This window comes from Micromys minutus (assembly GCF_963924665.1).
Source record: "Micromys minutus genome assembly, chromosome: 11".
In the NCBI taxonomy this organism is placed as follows: Eukaryota; Metazoa; Chordata; class Mammalia; order Rodentia; family Muridae; genus Micromys; species Micromys minutus.
In genome coordinates, this window is record NC_137980.1 from 26,951,427 (window position 1) to 26,969,537 (window position 18,111).

At 46.7% G+C, this 18,111-nt stretch overlaps 1 protein-coding gene across 2 annotated transcripts in view; it reads right to left on the reverse strand.

The window, feature by feature from the left end:
• AFF1 (ALF transcription elongation factor 1) overlaps positions 1 to 18,111 on the reverse strand; it is a 145,834-nt gene that overhangs the window by 16,086 nt on the left and 111,637 nt on the right. For both annotated transcript variants that reach the window (XM_080925477.1, XM_080925478.1), the window contains 4 exons: positions 10,849 to 10,903; positions 10,688 to 10,725; positions 8,607 to 8,760; positions 2,756 to 3,745 (listed from right to left, as the gene is read on the reverse strand). In XM_080925477.1, the coding sequence (XP_080781603.1) occupies positions 2,756 to 3,745; positions 8,607 to 8,760; positions 10,688 to 10,725; positions 10,849 to 10,903 (1,237 nt within the window). The remainder of the gene's footprint in view (positions 1 to 2,755; positions 3,746 to 8,606; positions 8,761 to 10,687; positions 10,726 to 10,848; positions 10,904 to 18,111) is intronic.

Here is an 18,111-nt window from a genome sequence, read left to right on the forward strand (position 1 = left end):
CCACTCATTTAAAGGGTAATCTTCAGTCAGATGGATGGAATGCATTATTAAAAAGAAGAGAGCACACAGACCTTCACAGGGAACTCCGTGTTTCCGATTGTGTGTCTTAGGATGCTTCCAACTTCACACATTAGAGAGTCACAATCTTAAGGTGGTGGTGCTTTCACCTCTACAGAGATTGTGTATTTACCTCAGTTTCTCCACTGTGCCTCATCAGCTGTTCCTAACCCAGTTCCCTCTCCAACACAGCTGTCTGCACCACTGACTCTCCTGTTGGCTGGCTTTTGGTTTTGCATGGCTGAAGATTGAATCCAGAGTCTTATGAATGCTAGAGAGGTGCTCAGACACTGAGCCACATCCCCACCGCAGTCTATAATCTGATATCTTGCCAGTATTTAAGGCTGAAATGCTTCTGAAGACTTGTGAGTCCTCTGAGAACTTCTGCTAAACTTCATAGCAGGAGAAGCTCGGAGGGGCTTTAAGTAAACTGCACTCGTGAGAAGGGTTTGGAACAGTCTTAAATGCCTTTAAATGTATCTTGAAAAAGCGTTTTCTAGCTGTCACACTGAAGATGAAAGCATTAGAGAGAAACAGTCCCGAGGTAGAAAGCAAGTCGGTATAACCTCTGCCCTAGAGCCAGCTTCCCAGGGTTGCAAACCAGGTGACCCACAGGAGGGGCCAGGGAGGCCCAAATGGCAACTGACGCACAAACAGACATAAGGAACTGTTAACAGACCAATGCCTCCCACCCTGGAGTCCACACCAGAGGGCACGTGACTCTGCTGAGAGGCAAATACACAACAGCCAGCTTTGTATCCCTGCCTCTCTGAAAGCTCAGTCAAGCAGCTAACTAACCACGCACCTTACGCAATGAATGCCTAACCCACGCTAGCCACACTCGAAGCACACCGACAGGTTCTCTGCCCAAAGCACCAGCTTTGCGTGAGCAGGGACCAGGTAAGGCTCCGCTTCATAGCTTTCGGCCCCACTGAGCATTAGGATTGCCTGGGAATTTCAAAAATGCCAGAGGGGGAGCCCCCACCCCCTTCTATCCCTAGGTAACTGTAATGTGATCAGGCTTCAGAGGACTTTAATACAGCCAGGACTTAAACCAACGGTTCCCATCTTGACCTGTCTCAGAAAGGCAGGCTAACAAGCGCTAGAGCTTCGTGTCTAAAATGAGGATGTGACCGCTCTGAGGCGTGCTTGAGGGGAAATTTTAGATAAGAGAGAGAAGACAACCAGAGGCATCGGGAAGGGTCCAGGATAGGGGGAGAAAGTAGCAAACTTAACATGACCCGCAGAGTGAATCGGCCATGGAGAGAGTGGGGGTACAGAGTGAGAGACGGGGCCAAGGGGAGGGGACCAAGATCCACAGGAGTTCATGGCCCAAATGGCAGGTTCTACTGGGATCAGAAGCTGGGTCGGGAAGCCCATGAGCTGCAGAAGTTTAGGGTGGGGGTGGGAAGAGAGGAGCGGAGAGGAGCCAGGTACCAGCACGGACCTAACAGGTACTTGCAGCAGTGACGAGAGATCCTGGAGGCCAGGGCAGTTGGCTTGTCTACCAGGTACCACAGTTGGCATTTGTCCTTAGTTTCTTTTGGACCAGACACTCTGCAGAACTCACATGTGCGGTAGAGATGAGGGCACTATAACTTCTCCAAGCTCCGAACAGAACGCTTCCCTCAGCCGGATCAAAATGAGCTTCCCTTGTGCCATGCCTGGAGGCTCAGCTTTCAGAGGGCAGGCACTGATCTCTGAACTCGAAGGAGCTAGCCTAGACACCACCCCACCACCATCCCAAGGCTGGCTCCCTGACAACTGAGCAACACTCTATCCAACAAGGAAACATGCTGCACACAATATGTCCCTCCATTCCGGGGCAAACCAGACAAGCAGATGATTAGTACCAGAGACCACATAAAATAAAAGCGAGGCAGCTCGGATGGCGGCGGCAAGAGACTGGCCACTCGCTGGCTGGCAAGACTAAACAGGCCCGTGTAAATTATAACATTTTGTCCCAGACAGACAGACGTGCACAGACAGACAGACAGACAGACACACACACACACACACACACACACACACACACACACACACACACACACACACACACACCATTCATTCTCATTCTGAAAGCATTTAAAATCTTTCTGGCATGGTGGTGCACACCTTTAACTGGGAGGCAGCCACAGACAGGTGATGTCTGTGAGATCTGAGGCCAGCCTGGTCTACATGGCATGTTCCAGAGATCCGGAGCTCAAGAATAAAGGAAGAAGACACTGTCTAAACTGGCAACATGCCTAATAAAAAGCCTAAAATGATGCAGGTTTCCCTTGAATATACATAGCAAGCGATGGCCCCCCAGCAGGCTGCAATCGCCCCGCCCCTCGCACACTATCTTCCCCCCAATATGTCTTACTAGTTCTGGTGACAGACCATCATGAGTGCGATTCTGCAAGCAACTCAGAGTACCACCACACCACTTCAGGGAAGATGCTAATCTCCAGGGCAACCTATAACCATGATGTCTGCATACGTAAAAATGCACCAGTAACATGCTACAGGATGTGCAGGAAGAGGGCTTCTTCAGTGACTCAAGTGACCCTGACCAAGTGACAGCCTGCAGGATGGAATGCAGATGCAGGCCAAGAGGAGCCCTGGAGAGGCAGTTCAGCCAGGGAAGCTTCAGCCTCTTCCACAACTCAAAGATCAGTGGCCATGGCCACATATCACCACCTGTCTCTGCACTCACCTTCCTCTTCTTGGTCACTCGGCTGGAACTGTCACAGCTCCTTGTCTCCGAGTGCTGCTTCTTCCCTGCGGACAGCTGTTTGTCTTCTGCTTTCCTAGGGCGGCTCCCCTTCCCCGGGGGCTGGGGAATCCTCGTGAGAAGGTCTAGGGTTATCTTCACCACCAAGCTTGTCGGTGGTGGAGAGTCCCTGAGCGGCGAGAGCAATCTGGTGTCTCTCAAAGGCAACAGGAGCTTGTCTTTACGGCTGTCCTCCTGGGCAATCAAAGCCTGTCGGCAGCCACTAGTCCTGACACCACTGCTACCCCTGCTGCTGTTGGGTGGACCCTGACTCTGGGTCAAGGAGACAAGGGCAGAGTGCTCTGCGTTCCTGTCCCCAGCACTGTCCTTCGGCGGCTGAGGACCTGAGAGTGCCTTAGAGGGGGCTGTAGAACTCTTATGCTTCCTCTTCTCGCTGGGGGTGGGCACAGGTGGCTGCGGCTTGGGTACTGCTGCCTGAGGCACAGGCACGGGGACCTCAGGCTTAGGCTCCCGACTGCCCACAGCACGAGGCCTGCCTTTCGTCTTCACCTTGGGTTTGTCTTTGGATGTCTGCTCCTTTGAGCCATAGGGTAGGGGTCCTGGTTCACTCTCCACACGAGAGCTGGCCTGGGACTCTGCCTGGCTGGAGCCCTTGGCAGGTTTTCTGGGTTGTTTGCTGCCCACAGTTTGCCGAGGTGGGGGGTGCTCCTGTTGGGCAGGGGATTTTGAACAGCTCCTCTTCCCAGGCTGGGGCCCCTCAGAGGGACCCCGGAGAGCTTTGCTGGAACCCTTCGGGGGAGGGTCTTTGGAGTCGGGATGCTGCTGGTCACTGCTGCCCTCGCTGCCACCCTTACTTTCCTGGCGACATCGTGGAGACTCTGTGCTCCCCCGGCCCTCCAGGGACACTGATGGTTGGTTGACTTTGGTCAACCAGTTGTCCAGCTGCCATTTGTTCGTTGTCGGAGGCTCGGGCTAGAAGCAGAGACAGAAAAGTGTTAACCAAGTGAAGATGATAAACTGTGTTAGCAGTTAAACTATACAGGACCCTAGGACAAGTGGCCATGTTAGCGGTCTTTACAGGTTCGTCCCCAGGACAAGTGGCCATTCTGAGCCTAAGAATTCACCTTTCAGTCATCCCCTTTGAATTACAAATCAGATTCTGCAATGCTTCTTAAAATAAGCTTGAACAATTTTTCAGTGAGAACTCCGCCTAATAGATATTAACTAATAAGTAATTGGCAACTGCTGACAGGCCTTTGTGACATGTCCTTTGACTTGTTATGGTACAACTGGAACAGAATGAACACACTCTGTCTTATAAGTAAAGAGACAAGGAAGAAAGGCAATATTTTATTCAACTGATAAGGCCCCTTTTCTAACATGTGATTTCTTTTCACTTACTTAAAAACAGTAATTTATATGTAACACGATTATCAATCTTAACACAAACAGATCCGATTTCCAAACCTTACACAGTGACACACGGTGAAGTCACATTAGCAGGGACTGGTCCCTCTATTCTATAAGACAGGCATGACATTTTGCTTTGTTTTGCTTTTACCAAAAGCAATTAGGTCTGAGGCTGCACTTGTTCCCAAGCACAAAGAGAAGACCTACAACAGACAGATGGCATCAGTTATTACCAGGACAACCGACAGGGCAGATCAACAGGTGTTCCAAAATACCGTGACTCAGACTGCTGATGCTGTTGATGCATGCTATACCGTGAGATATTTGCACATTCTCTGCTTTCATTTTTTAAAAATATTTTCTTTTGTAATTTGTATTATTCGTTTAAATTTTCTTTTTTTAAAAGAGATTTATTTGTTTATTATATATAAGTACAGTAGCTGTCTTCAGACACACCAGAAGATGACGTCAGATCTCATTACAGATGGTTGTGAGCCACCATGTGGTTGCTGGGAATTGAACTCTGGACCTCTGGAAGAGCAGTCAGTGCTCTTAATCACTGAGCCATTTCTCCAGCCCTCATTTAAATTTTCTATCCTAGGTTTTATACATTTATACAATGCATATTAATTATATTGGGGGGATGGATATGAGTGCAGATGCCTCATGAGAGCATTTGTGAACAGCCTGGTAAGAAGACCAATGTCAGGTCTTCGGCAAGAGCAGAATATGCTCCTAAGCACTGAATTATTCTGATGAGTCATATATTATATGGGAAGAGGCCAATGTTGATTGGGTGAGTGATGACTATACTTTTTAGAGGAACCCATACAAAACAGACTTGCTGTTCCTCCTCCCTCCAAGATCCACTCTTACTGGTGGCTTCTATGAAGCCTTCCCACCATTTCTTGGGAAAGGCTGAGATAGGTCAGCACCTGTGGTTGCGGCCTATCACTGGCAAGAATAGTTAAATCATATATACAGAGCACCAGAGAGTGAACCAAACATTATTAGACATGAGATACACATTGATTAGATAGATCATGGGTAAGATTGGCACAGTAGGTTGGACCTAACAGAATTTTCTTAACTGTGTTTTAACTTGCTGGGGAGCAAACTAAGAACCTGGTGCCTGTGGGCCAGTATTCTATCTATGACTTTATCCATGCCTCAGGATGGAGGTTTTCAAAGGGAAGACAGCTGACAATTCTCCAAAGTAATACACACCAAATAACCCAACTCTGCAAATATATGTGATCCGGATATAAAACATGTGATGTGGATCTAGCCTCCTTGTGTTCATAACAGAGTAACACCCCAAAGAACAGTCAGAAAAAGCCAGTAGGGTTCTTTTAGACAGAAAGGGGGCTGTCTTTAGAGACATATCTGTGGTCCAGCCTCCTACACAGACCAACTTATCCAGTTGCCCGTTTGAATTTCAGCAAGAGAGGGAAGGGCAACTACTATAATGTGCAGAACATTTTATCACATGAAAATAAACACAAGCATTCAATATGCTAAGATGGCAGGGTAGTTATCAGAGTTCAGAGCAGTATGGTGTCTCCCTGCCACACGATGGATGGCCTATTCAGCTCAAGGCTTTGGTAGCACAGTAGTTGAGCAATGCAATAAACTAGAGCACTCTGGAACCAAACTCTTCCCACCATTCCTTGGGAAAGGCTGGGATAGGTTGACGCCTGTGGTTATGGTTACAGACTATCTCTGACAAGCTGTGTAGATAGAATGTATTCACTTGAGAACCCCTAGGACCCTATCCCTAAAGCAGAGCAACACTGAGATGCATTTAGTATGGAATCCCTAAAGAAATGTCCTGGTTACAAAAATAGCACACATTTACTTCCACTGTGCTCCTGGATGTCCAGGAGGGAGTCCTGGGGCCACACTCATAGTAAACCTGTGTGGTATGCAAATGACTAGGAATTATTTGGGTTTGAATAAGAGATTCGGTTAAACCAGATTGTAATGTTCAAACAGAAGTGCCAGATTAGGATCAGCTTGACTTTTCTTTTTCTCCTCCTTTTCCTTATCCCCTCATCCTTTTCCTCCCTGTCTCTCAGGTGGTAACGCCTAGAGACTGACAACTGGAAGGGAAGGGAACAAAGCATAGGGAGTGTTCTGAATGTGTCTGAGAGCTCCCTTAGTTCTTTCTCCTAACCCCTGAAGCACATGTATGTGCACTTACAACCAATTATGGCTCAAGACATAAATGCTTAAGGCAAACATAATATGTATGTACTTAAATCGCACAACCCTATTGACCTGAGTTTTGTGCCTGGAGCCCATGTAAAAGTGGATGGAGACAATCAGCTCTCAAGTTGTCAACTGTGCCACACACGAGTGTGCCCCCACCCCGCAACACACACACACACACACACACACACACACACAAAATAACTAAGTAAGGCATGATAGTGCATGCCTTCAATCCCAGCACTTGAGACAGAGAGAGATGGACATTTCTCTTCCAGCTTACTCTACAGAGTAAATTCCTGGCTGTCGTGAGCCACATAGCAAGACCTTGACTCAAAAGTAATAAACTAAATTAATTAGTAATTAAAAATAGAGGTGGGTAAGACAGTTAAAGCCGGTATGCAGTTGATTATATAATTCATGTGGCCCTCAACTAAAAGGGGAGACTTAGGAGATATTTATTCTAAAGGGGACAAAAACTAGTTAAATACCTAAGGGAAAACAAAAGTGAACTAAGGCAAGATATTCCCAGCCTCAGCAGAGCCCACTGACCTCACACAGGCACAGTTTCTTCACTGCTGTGATTTTTAACAGCAGCCTGGAAGTTCCAATCTCTCTTGTTGGACTTTGGTTTGGTTGGGCTTTTGAGTCTAGGGCATACTACGTAGCCCAGGCTGCCCTCTGGCCTCAGAGTCCTCAGAGTCAGGTTTATAGGCATGTGCTAACACAGTGAACTTCATACCAGTCACTTTTTGGTCAATAAGGCATACCTTCATTTATAATAAAGATAAGATTAAATCATTTTCTATTCTCCTTGTGTTCTCGGTGACAGCAGGGACTTGACCAAGCCCCTAAGAAACAACAGCCCACCAATGAAGACATTTCAATTGCACAGCAAACATGATAAACATAATCTTACTGGGGACCGGACTCCACTCTTTTATGGAACATTCGCTATGAGTAATCTCACAAGCATGCACATTTTTCTTAGTAAAGATGAAACACGGGGTTAGGAACACAGTTCAGCGGCAGAGTGCGTGCTAAGCATGCCTTACATTCATGTCCCAGTACCAAAACTAACAAAAACAAAAGCAAAACTCCCCACAGAAAACAGTGTGACGCACAGCGACCGCCATTAAACTGACCTACATGGTACATCCATCACCCTGTCTCCTCAGATCCAGAAAAACACTTCCACACGCCCCATGCCACAGGACAGCAGAGAGCCACAGAATTGTTTTTTAAACTCAAAAAAGGCTGCTCAAATGTAGTTAATGCTGACCCGGGTCTATGAACTGTAAAAACCTCAAAGGAACAAAAACAAACAAAAAAAAAAAACAAAAAAAAAAAAACAAAGGGCCTCCAGCGGCAGGCACTGTCACACCTAACAGTACAGTTCACAGCTGCATTTCCTCAATCTCTGCCGCCCTCATTTGGCCCCGCCCTCATTTGGCCCCGCCCTCATTTGGCACAAGGCCATCTCCCAGAGATGGACACAGAAAAAGTTAACGCTGCCTTATTAGAAAGCCTCATTTCTCCTAATTTCCTGGCAGTGCTCTCTCCCAAGGGCTGGCTTCACCCAGTAAAAAACAAGAATAGTGCCCTCCCTTTCCTTGAGGCTCGGATTCATACAGCTGCCCGGGCACTGAGGCCATGTGGCAACCTTGTTGGCTTTATAGACAATTTCTGGAATCAGAGCACATGGTCTGAACTCTCTAGGGAAACAAAGTCCTCCGGGCTCCCAGTCTCACTGTATGATCCTCCTTATAGTCTTTCCAAACTGGGTGATGACAGACTCAGCTGTCCCTACTTCACCTAAGGCGGGACAACCAAGAACCAGAGTCCCCCTGACGGGGCATTCTTCCATCAGCATGCTAGGTGCTGCTCACTGCCTCAAAGACAGGGCGGACTTGTTTCTAGCCCCCGTCTCTTTCATTTCGGCGGCAGAGTCCTGAAACTTCAAAGAGCTTCCCTCGACACTGATACTGTAGTAACCTACTTAACTAAAACACATTTCCCTTTTCAAAAACACAGGGCAAACACTCCTAGGAAGCAGCACTTGGAGCCGCAGAGAGGCCCTGTTAGGCCAGCCTGTCAAGCCTACGGCGGGAGAGCGTTGCTGATGGTCAGTCGGATGGCTCGGTGTCAGGGTCCGCACGCCCAAAGCCAACACCCTGCCGTCTTGAGTTGTGTTCTGGAGGGGACGCGATACCTCAGGAGCCTGCGTTTCCAGGGACTCATTCTCCTCGCTGTCGCTGGAGCTGCTCTCACTTTCGGAGTCGGAGGAGCTGTCTGACTCGCTGCTCTCTGACTCCGCACTACTGGAATGTGCGGAGGCCACGGGCTCGGGAAGCGGCTGCGGAGCGCTGCAAAGCAACGGGAGAGGACCATTAGGGGATCATGCACACATCCACTATCGCTTCTGCTTATCCATCTGCCCCTAGACACTAAACCCATTGATGCAGGCTTGTCATCTAGTGGACAGAGGCCACTGGGTAATGGCCAGAGAGCAACGAGGAGCTTCTGGCACTTCCCTCCTGAAGGACGGATCAAGCTGCAAACAACACCTATGCCAGGTGCCTAATATCAAAGTCTTATCAGCTCCGCCTGCGATTGTCTCGCAGGGCATTTGTGGTTGCTCTCATGATGTTGTAGAGTTAAACAGTTACAGCAGAGACTTAAGTGTCCCACAGGAGCTAAAATATTTACTGTGTGGCTCATGAAGATTACTATAGATAACTCAAAAAGAAAGAAAACAAAAGCTTGTATGCAATCCATCCCCCCCCCCCTTATTCTCTACATGTGACCTAACAACATAGCAACCAAAAGCTATGGACAACAGAGGGTGTTCCTTGGCTGGGTGAGCTCAAAGCACCCAATCACAGTTCCTGGTAGAATTATACAAGGGGCCATTCTTCATGACTAGCTGGGCACCTACGAGGTAGGCCACTGACTCTAGCCTATGGAGAAGGTGGATGGAGGCCAGACATACAGTTTCAAAACCATATGCAAAACCATAAGCTGACCTAAATGGTACTGGCTAAAGCAGAAATCTCTGACTTCCAACGTTTCCAAACCCATCTGCAATAGTCACAAAATAAACCCTTATTAAATAGTGAATAATAGTGTAGTAGAAAAATTACTGGCTGGTGTTATTTTAGAGAAAACACTATCTCAGGACTCCCTCTGCAAGACCAGGACCAGTGACAGAACTACACACGGTGAAGAAATCTCTGGTCCCTAGCTCACTCCTGACCTCAACTTTTACCTATGACCAGTTTGTCATATTTTATGAGTCAACATGAGCCACTTGAGAAAGTTTAACAAGACTAGATATAAATAGACAGGCTGAAAAGGAATCCCTCAACTATATAATGTTCCCTTTAATGTAATCACGTCATCTCTCCTGGGCACTCAAGTTCTCCCTGGTGCCCTTCTTTCTAAATGCCTGACCACCTTGCAAGACAGCAAAATAGCTTGGCTCTTTCTTTGACTGAGGGCCAGGTATTTTCCATTTGAATAGTGGTTCTCCTGTCCCCCCAAAAAACCAATCTGGAACACTGGGGACTAGGCTGGAAGAAATCAATGTTACTGATTTTGAAGACATGCTTTTCTGCTAGATTCAGATGCACGAGCTCTTTAGTCTAACTTTTCAAATGCTGGTCACACGAAGCCAATGGGCAACTGTGTCTAAAGCTTATTTAAGCCCATGCTCCATCTGGCCTCGACCTTTCTGCCTTCTTGCTCAGTCTCCCAGGTTCAAGGATCACAGATATGCCTCATCACACCTGACTCAACTGGGCATATGTGTACGTGTGTAAGCATAAGAGTGAATATGCACATGCATGCTTGCGATTGCATGCACATGTGATATTAGGTGTCTCCTTCAACCAACCTCCAGGTTTGAGATAGGGTCTCTCTTGAAGTAGGGCAGACAGGCCAGAACGTCATGGAATCCACCTGTCTCCACACCCCAAGACTGTGCAGTCACACCTTACTCCCTGTTGAGGGTTGAGTTGGCCTTTGGAAGGCAAGCACTTTACCAAGTCACTTCTCCAACCCCACAACTCAAAGGAATTTAACACCCAAACAATGCTCTTCCACCACTTCCTCTGGATTATTGACCTCCCACCAGCTGACTCAAGTTTTAAAATAATCAAACTGGCACTGCTCCTCAGCTGTGACCATACATCATCTTTCTCATGAAACTACAAAGCACTGAGTAAGACTTTATTCTCCAGTGGTTTGGGAGGGATGGCAACAATAGTTTGGGGCGAAGTGTGCAGACAGTACCTTGGAGGTGCGGGTGGGGACGGAGGCTTCTCTGCGGCCTGGACATTCATAGAAAGGATAAGATGTTCCAGGAAAGAACAGAAACACAGGTTAGGACAAGCAGATGGAATATGTCTGCTGCACTTGGGGTATTCTTGGTCTCATCAGAATTCAATACTCACTTGCTCCGTGTCGCTGTCTTCACTGTCACTGAGCTGCAGGTCATCCTCGAGCATGCTGGGAAAAGCGACACGAGTGGGGAATTTAGAACTAATAATTACTTTCTTGGCATTTAAGTAGAACACATGCCTAAAAGACACTGAGGGGCAGAGGCAGGGAGAGGCTGGAGGCTTGCTTTGTTTACTTGCTTAATTAAATTTTCTAGAAACACAAGCTTTACCATTTAACGTTGAAAACAGATCAGCCAAAGCTCCTTATAGTGCCAAAGCCCAAAATTCCACCTGTTTGGAACCCTACTGAGAACTTTTGGTGGGCAGATCTAATCTGCCCTATGACTATGCCCTCAACTCCTAATGAGGGAGAGCACGCACACACAAACCAAGACAAAGGGACACACAGACCTAAATGACCTTGAGCTGTTTTCTTCCACTTTCTCCGAGAGAAGTAAAATGAGCGAATATCTATCCCACGTGCTGATGCCAGAGTGGATGTAAGTTATTTAAGCAGCTCTTAAAAAAGCCCTCAGGACATCAGACAACAGTAACTCTCAAGACAACAACAGTCTCCTTTGTTTTTTGCCCAAGGGACACTATTAATATTGAGATTGTTTTCAGAGACAAAAAATAAAAATAAAAAAATAAAAAAAATAATAAACATTCTCTTTTGGTCACTTGTATACAAAAAATGTTCAATGTTCCCATCAGTTTAATTAATAATGCAAATGGCCCTGTTGAAAGTATATTTCAATCTTACCACTAATACACATTGCGAGGCACTCTGGCTTATAAAAATTCTAACATTAAAAATGTTTCTAAAACGCACATTTCCTCAAATCTCAGCACCTACCCTTCCATTCTTAAACAGTTCCCAGATATCCACCAAATCTCAAGGGTGCCAATCACTGTCTGTCTCTCACATTTCTCTCCAGTTTTACAAGCATAACTATCACACTCTCACACACACACACACACACACACACACACACACACACACACATGTTGTAAGTAAGATGAAGAAAAAAAAATCTGTTTGTATATTACTTATGTTCCAGAAAGCAAATTAAAACTTATTCAGTAGATCTCAAAAACCTCCTCAGGGATTGGAGCAGCAATTCTTACTGTAGCTCCATGAAGGAGGAAGCCCAGGATAAGAACACGCTCACTGCATTTTCTGATGAGATAAATTATGAAACTGGGCTTTTCACCAGTGACCATGTGATGTGACAATTCCACCAAGGAGCTATTTCACCAGCACATGTGCTGATACCAGCACATGTACTTCCGGTGTACACTTTGTCAAACGATGAAAAATGAAACTGGACGTGGTGGTTCACGCCTTTAACCCCAGCAGTTAGGATGACACAGAGGCAGGGGGCTCTCTGAGTTTGAGGGCAGCCAGGGCTACACAGAGAAACCTTGTCTTAAGAAACCAAACCCAAACCCACGAAACAAAGGGAGACAGACAGACAAAGTGAGTGAGTGAAAGAGAGAGAGAGAGCACAGAAAATTTTAGCTACTTATAAGTTGAAGATTTTGCTCAATGTTTACCAAGTGGAGACCAAATTCCTATTTTACCATGGGTAGAAAACACAACCTGCAGTCATGAGACCTGGCAGTTGGCCATCAGAGTGGTATGCAAAAAAAAAAAAAAAAAAAAAAGTCACTTAACAGGTTTGCTGCTTGGTTGGGTTGGCTAGGAGACACAGCGAGAGATAAAAGGTATTATCTTTGGAGAAGAAGAAAAATTACAAGGTATAACACACTACAGGTTGGGGGAAGCCTGGCAAAGCTGGTAGAGCATACTCAGTACTAACCACCCTGACAAAACCGTACAAAGAAACACTGTCTCTTAGTTACCCGGTTTCTTTTGTATAAAGCTAATCTTTCTTAATTTCCCCACCACATAATGATCGTGTGATCCCACCGCACTCCCATTCACAACAGAGAATTAAAAGTTCTTTATGTTCCCCCCGCTACTGAATAACACCTAACCTCTACGGATATGCTCTCCTAAGACAAGTCCAGGCACAGGAGGAGCTCATTTGGAAAAAGTAGGTACCGTAGAAGTTCTGCAGATTTCTCCCTCTGGAAGTTGCACAGGGTGGGAAGTCAGTAATATGTCTGCTGGTGTAAAAGCTGCTCAAGATGTTTCAACGTGGGGACAGTGCTCTGTGAAATCGGACTAAGGACTGTTGACAAAATTAAAATGTAAAAAAATTCAGCGGGAAAGGCCAAATGAAACCTGTCCCTTAGGTAAGATTAGACATCTTTGATAAAGAAAGAAAAAGGCAAGCTGGACGTGGTGTGGTGGTGTGCACCACTGGTACTCAGGAGGATCTGAGTTCAAAGTCAGCCTGGTCTACTGAGAGAAATGCTCTCTTAAAGAGGCTTGGGCCAGAGAAATGGTTCAGAGGGCAAAAGCAACTACTTGCTAAGCTGGATTCCTGGAGTTGGAGTCTGAGGCCCCACATGGTAGAGAGGAGTCCTGCTGGCTGGCTTCTAGCTGACACATCATCACAACAGACAGACAGACAGACAAAGTGAAAAGAATAAAACAGGCATGGTGGCACATGCCTGAAACCCTGGCATCAGGGAGGAGAAAGGCACGGGTAGGAGGATCAGAAGGTTAAACTCAGCTACAAATTCCAGGACAGCCTGGACTACATATGATTCTCAAAACAAACAAACCCCCAAAGACCCAACCTATGTCATATGAGAATCAGAAGACAAAAAGTCTGTGTCTGCTGTTCCAGCTATGAGTAGCCAGAAAGCCTTCCAGAAACCAGTTTACAACATCACCAGATGTGGGCGACGCAACACACATCAGCATGCTACCGGGAGGCAGGCAGTCAAGAGCAGTTTCAGGTTTTTAATAACAAACCTGCATAACAGCGACGGTTCAATTTACTTAAAAAATCATAATCAGATCCTGCTCAGCAGGGAAAATTAATGAGTGCCACGGTTTTTCATAAAGCATAGTTGGAAATATGGAGCCTGCGTATAAGAGGTGTTTTAGGTGCACAGTCAGCTGTTAGTAGCTCTCTGTTGTTCCATAAGAAATTCCTTTCCTGGCGCTGTCTGTAAAGGGGCCTGGTCCTCAGATAGGGGTCCTGCTCTCCTCCATAAAACCTCAGTCAAGTGAACAGCAGCCCTAGGGATGTGCCCCTCCTTATCCTCTGTAAGTTTCTCTATGGCAAAACCAAAGGCATTTACTTCCAGTTTCATGTTCCTCAACCAAGAACACGACCGGATGGAGGCTGTGAAGTAGCTCTTAATTATCGTGCATGGGGCTCTCCCTGCATTCAATCCCTGGGAAAGAGGCGGACGAATCCAGAGTTTGGAGAGATAGGAGAGGAAAACAGAAAAGGGGGAAAAGAAGTGTGGGAGGAAGGGAATGAAAACAAAGCAGGCTGAAGAACAGTAGCCCGGGGTGAGAGAAATGGCTGGCTCTACACAACTGGGATGCAGAGGCTAGCCCATTTGAGGCTAGCCCATCTCCTATGAGCTCCCTTTGCTGTGCCAACCTACAGACACAATAATTAGAGGACCTGATGGAATTAAATCTGTGAGAAATGAGAAAGACTTCAACTTAGCATAAAACAGTACCTATCCTGTTGGGGTGAAAATTCTAGTTCCGCCTGTGAGAAGAAAGTAACTAAACCTTACATACTTTAACTGATCAAATACTTAATGTCATTTCCAAGCTCCAAGGCAAAGGCAGTTACTACAAAGCACTCAGCAACATATGCCCCCCACCCATGCTGTTCAAAGGGAGCCAGTGTTCCAGAAAAGTAACTCTTGACTGCACATAGTGTGGCCACATTTCCAGCACAGGTGAGGTCAGCTTGCACATAGACATTACAGGCGTCCCTGGTGCCTCTGCTGTGTGACTGTGTTTTGCATTTTGCTCCAGACAGGCAGGCCCTGGCAGGCATGTTTCCATGAGTCACCCCACAATTACTGTGTGAAGACACAGACACAAGTCTTGCCTTCTTGTCACTTCCTAGTGCTGGCTTTTCCAAGGACTTCTCTGCCAATATTTTCAACACCAGAGAGCCCCAAAACTATTTAAATAAGCTCATCTCTGGCTTAATGCTTAGTCCCATTTTACTCAAGGAGCAAATGAAATCAAGCTAACAGCAATGATCTGTAATTGCTGAGTCCTGATGGAGGTAGGTGTGTTGAACACACGAAGATATGTGCTCACGTATTCATGCCCTATGTGCTCAAACATGTTAGGAACACATAGTATGTTACTCACTCTTCCAAATGACTTGGGGATGTGAGGGATGCGGAAGGCTGAACTCCGAGACGCAACCAGAATTCCCCGAATTTATAATACACTCAGATGTCTGTTCCTTGGTGACCTTGCCTGCTTTTTAGGTAGGTCTGTTTTTATGCAGAGAAGGCTGGCCTTGAACTCACTGAGACCCGCCAGTCTCTGCCTCCTGAGCATGACCCGGCATTGGAGAGAGGGTCTCATAATGCAGACCGAATGCCTCCAACGGATGACGACTCTCCTTCCTCAGCCTTCCAGGCACTAGGTTCACAGGACCACTAATTCTGACTTGTGGTTCCTTTTGGAAATAGGGCAGAAATATGGGCCACCATTGCCTGTGGGAGACTACAAATTATGAAGAAAGGAGAGATGCCATAAACAAAAAAAATCAGATCCCAAGTCCCTAAAGGCTGGAAGAAGGCAGTGGGGAGGAGGGACAATGGTAGAGGAGAGGGGAGCAGGGGGAAGGACAGCAGCTGTGACCCTCGAGTTTTCCTCCAGAAACACATAAGATACTTAACTTCCAAATGCAAGTTAAGGGGTCATTTTGTACACCCATAACCCCAGGTTTCCAAGCACTAAAAACAAGGTGTTTCTTTTCCAAGATCCCAGGTGTAGCACACTCAGCAGTGTTGGCAATTACAAAAGTCACCGGATACAGGACAGCACAGGTGTGCATCCCCGAAGGACGGCGGTGGCATCTCGACCACCAGTAACACAAAAGCTCCACCTGCCGTAGTTTCTCTTCCTGATGATTCCTTGGTTAGAGCTGCCAAGGAGTGTCCGGGTAAAACACCGTCAAGCTAACTTTCCATGATTTGGGCAGGAGGGGAAAAATGAATTTCCTTAGACTAATATGAGTTAGACGAATAGGGACAAGAAAACTGTGTCACCGGAGCTGCTCGTTCTAAGGGACAGTCGGGGATTTGGGGTATAAGTATCCAGCCCACAGCTCAATCCCCTGCATCACGGAGAAACGAAACAGAAAACAAGGAAGGACCAGAAGGCCGGCCAGAGTGTCCAGCTGGCACGGAAGGACTGCTGTGCTGATTCAAACAATGGCACAATAAACAGCTGCCCGCCCCCGTCTGTACCAAGGTACTTAAAAATCAGACTTCCCCTGGCGACCACTGACTCAGCCCTTGTGTCCCACCCAACCCTAGGTAACGCTGAAGTCCTGTCTCATTCCTTTATTCAAAGCAAGGGTTGATTTCAGAGGCAATGAATGAAGGATGGCAGGCACCTTTCCACGACAGCTCATCCCTGATGGGGGGGACTCAAGCTGCAGGCACAGTGGGGTGCGCTCTAACTCCACAGCTTCGAAGGCCTGAGCCCCCCCCCCCAGGCCTCCTGAGGGGCTGCCAAATGCCATGTGCTTCCAGCAAGCAACTGCAATGAACACAATAAGCTTAGGAAGAGGAAGCATTCTGTGTGTTGCCCTGAAACTGCAGATCTACATCTTGGGAAGGAAGTGGACCAACAGCCAAGTGCCACTAAACAAGTTCATCCTCCCCTGAACTTGGAGGAGAACAGTATTGATACTGTAGCTAATCAGTTACCAGTAGACAGGGTCCAACGGAAAATGACGAGAGCTTAAGACATGTGAATGCATGCACACACACATGCACACACACACACACACACACACACACACACACACACACACACACACACACAAACAACGTTCACTTGAATACTGCTGCTGCTGTGTTCCTGCACCCAAGACTAGACAGAAGCAAGAGTTAATATAACCCAGGGGGCAGGGAGCAGGGCCTTACTCTTCCCTTTAAGTATACTAGCTACTTCTAGAACTAGCAAGACCTAGGTTGCTTTTCCTCTTCAAACCAAAGCGCAAATAAACCTGTAATTAACAATCCTGGTATTTGACTCTGGTCTATATTGAGTCAGAGAGCTCAACTACATTAGTGACACTCAAGGCTGTCACTGATGAAATTAACCAGTAGCACTAAGGAACCTGCTGTACTAATGGTGAGATTCTTTTTTTTTTTTTTTTTTTTTTTCCTTCTGTAGCAAGCTTTAATAACTCTTGAGAGGGAGAGCCAAAGCTATACAAAGCGGAGACCTAATGGTGAGATTCTTATAGCATAATTATATAGATTGGAATGTCATATCTATAAAAGGAATGCCTTGCTCAGGGGGTACATCTTACTCTGTCACTTCTCAATACCAAGAACCCATTGCCCCACAGCACTACTGAGTCAAGCTTTATTACTTAACTGCCTGGCCCCAGCAGCACACACCATTTTTCCACCCCCACCTGACTGCCCCGGGTCCTGATTTTACCTTGCCCTGAGTCTCACACAAGCATCATGAGTATTCGTTTCAAAAACAAATGAGTAGTTTATACGTTTATAAGATTCCATCACGGGGCATAAGTACATTTGCAATGGCTTCTCTGGCTCCCATGGTTGCTACGCTGTTACTAGGACACCAGGGCTGCATGTGATGGACAGACAGACAGAGAAGCGACTTCTACCCACTCGCTCTCAGGCTCCGTTGGGGTGCAGCAGCCAGCCAACCTTTCATTCTTCACTCATGAGCAGAGACTCAGCTGCTTCTTGCCCATAGTGCCACTGCTCTGCTGAGCCAAGTGAGGCCTGGGCTTCAGTTCTCCCTCCTGGATGCCCCAAAGCAATGGCCCGGACCTTTTTCCATGACCAGGGAGGGGTTGATCTGCAACCTCCAATCACCACAGACAAGTACAGACAGAGGCTGGCAGCTTGGGGCAGTCTCACAGGCTCCCATAGAATCAGTCCTTGGCTCTAGCTCTTCAACAGTTTAATCCAGTGACTCAAAACTACCAGAACGAGCAAAATCCCCTCAAATGAAAACACAAACCAGAAAAGGGAAAACCCAAGTGACGTAAGCTTGGCGAGTTGTCTTTTTCAAATAGAGGACAACCTCACAAGGAAAACATCCTCATCTCCCAAGAGCACATTAAAATACATTCTGATGAAGCCAAAAAA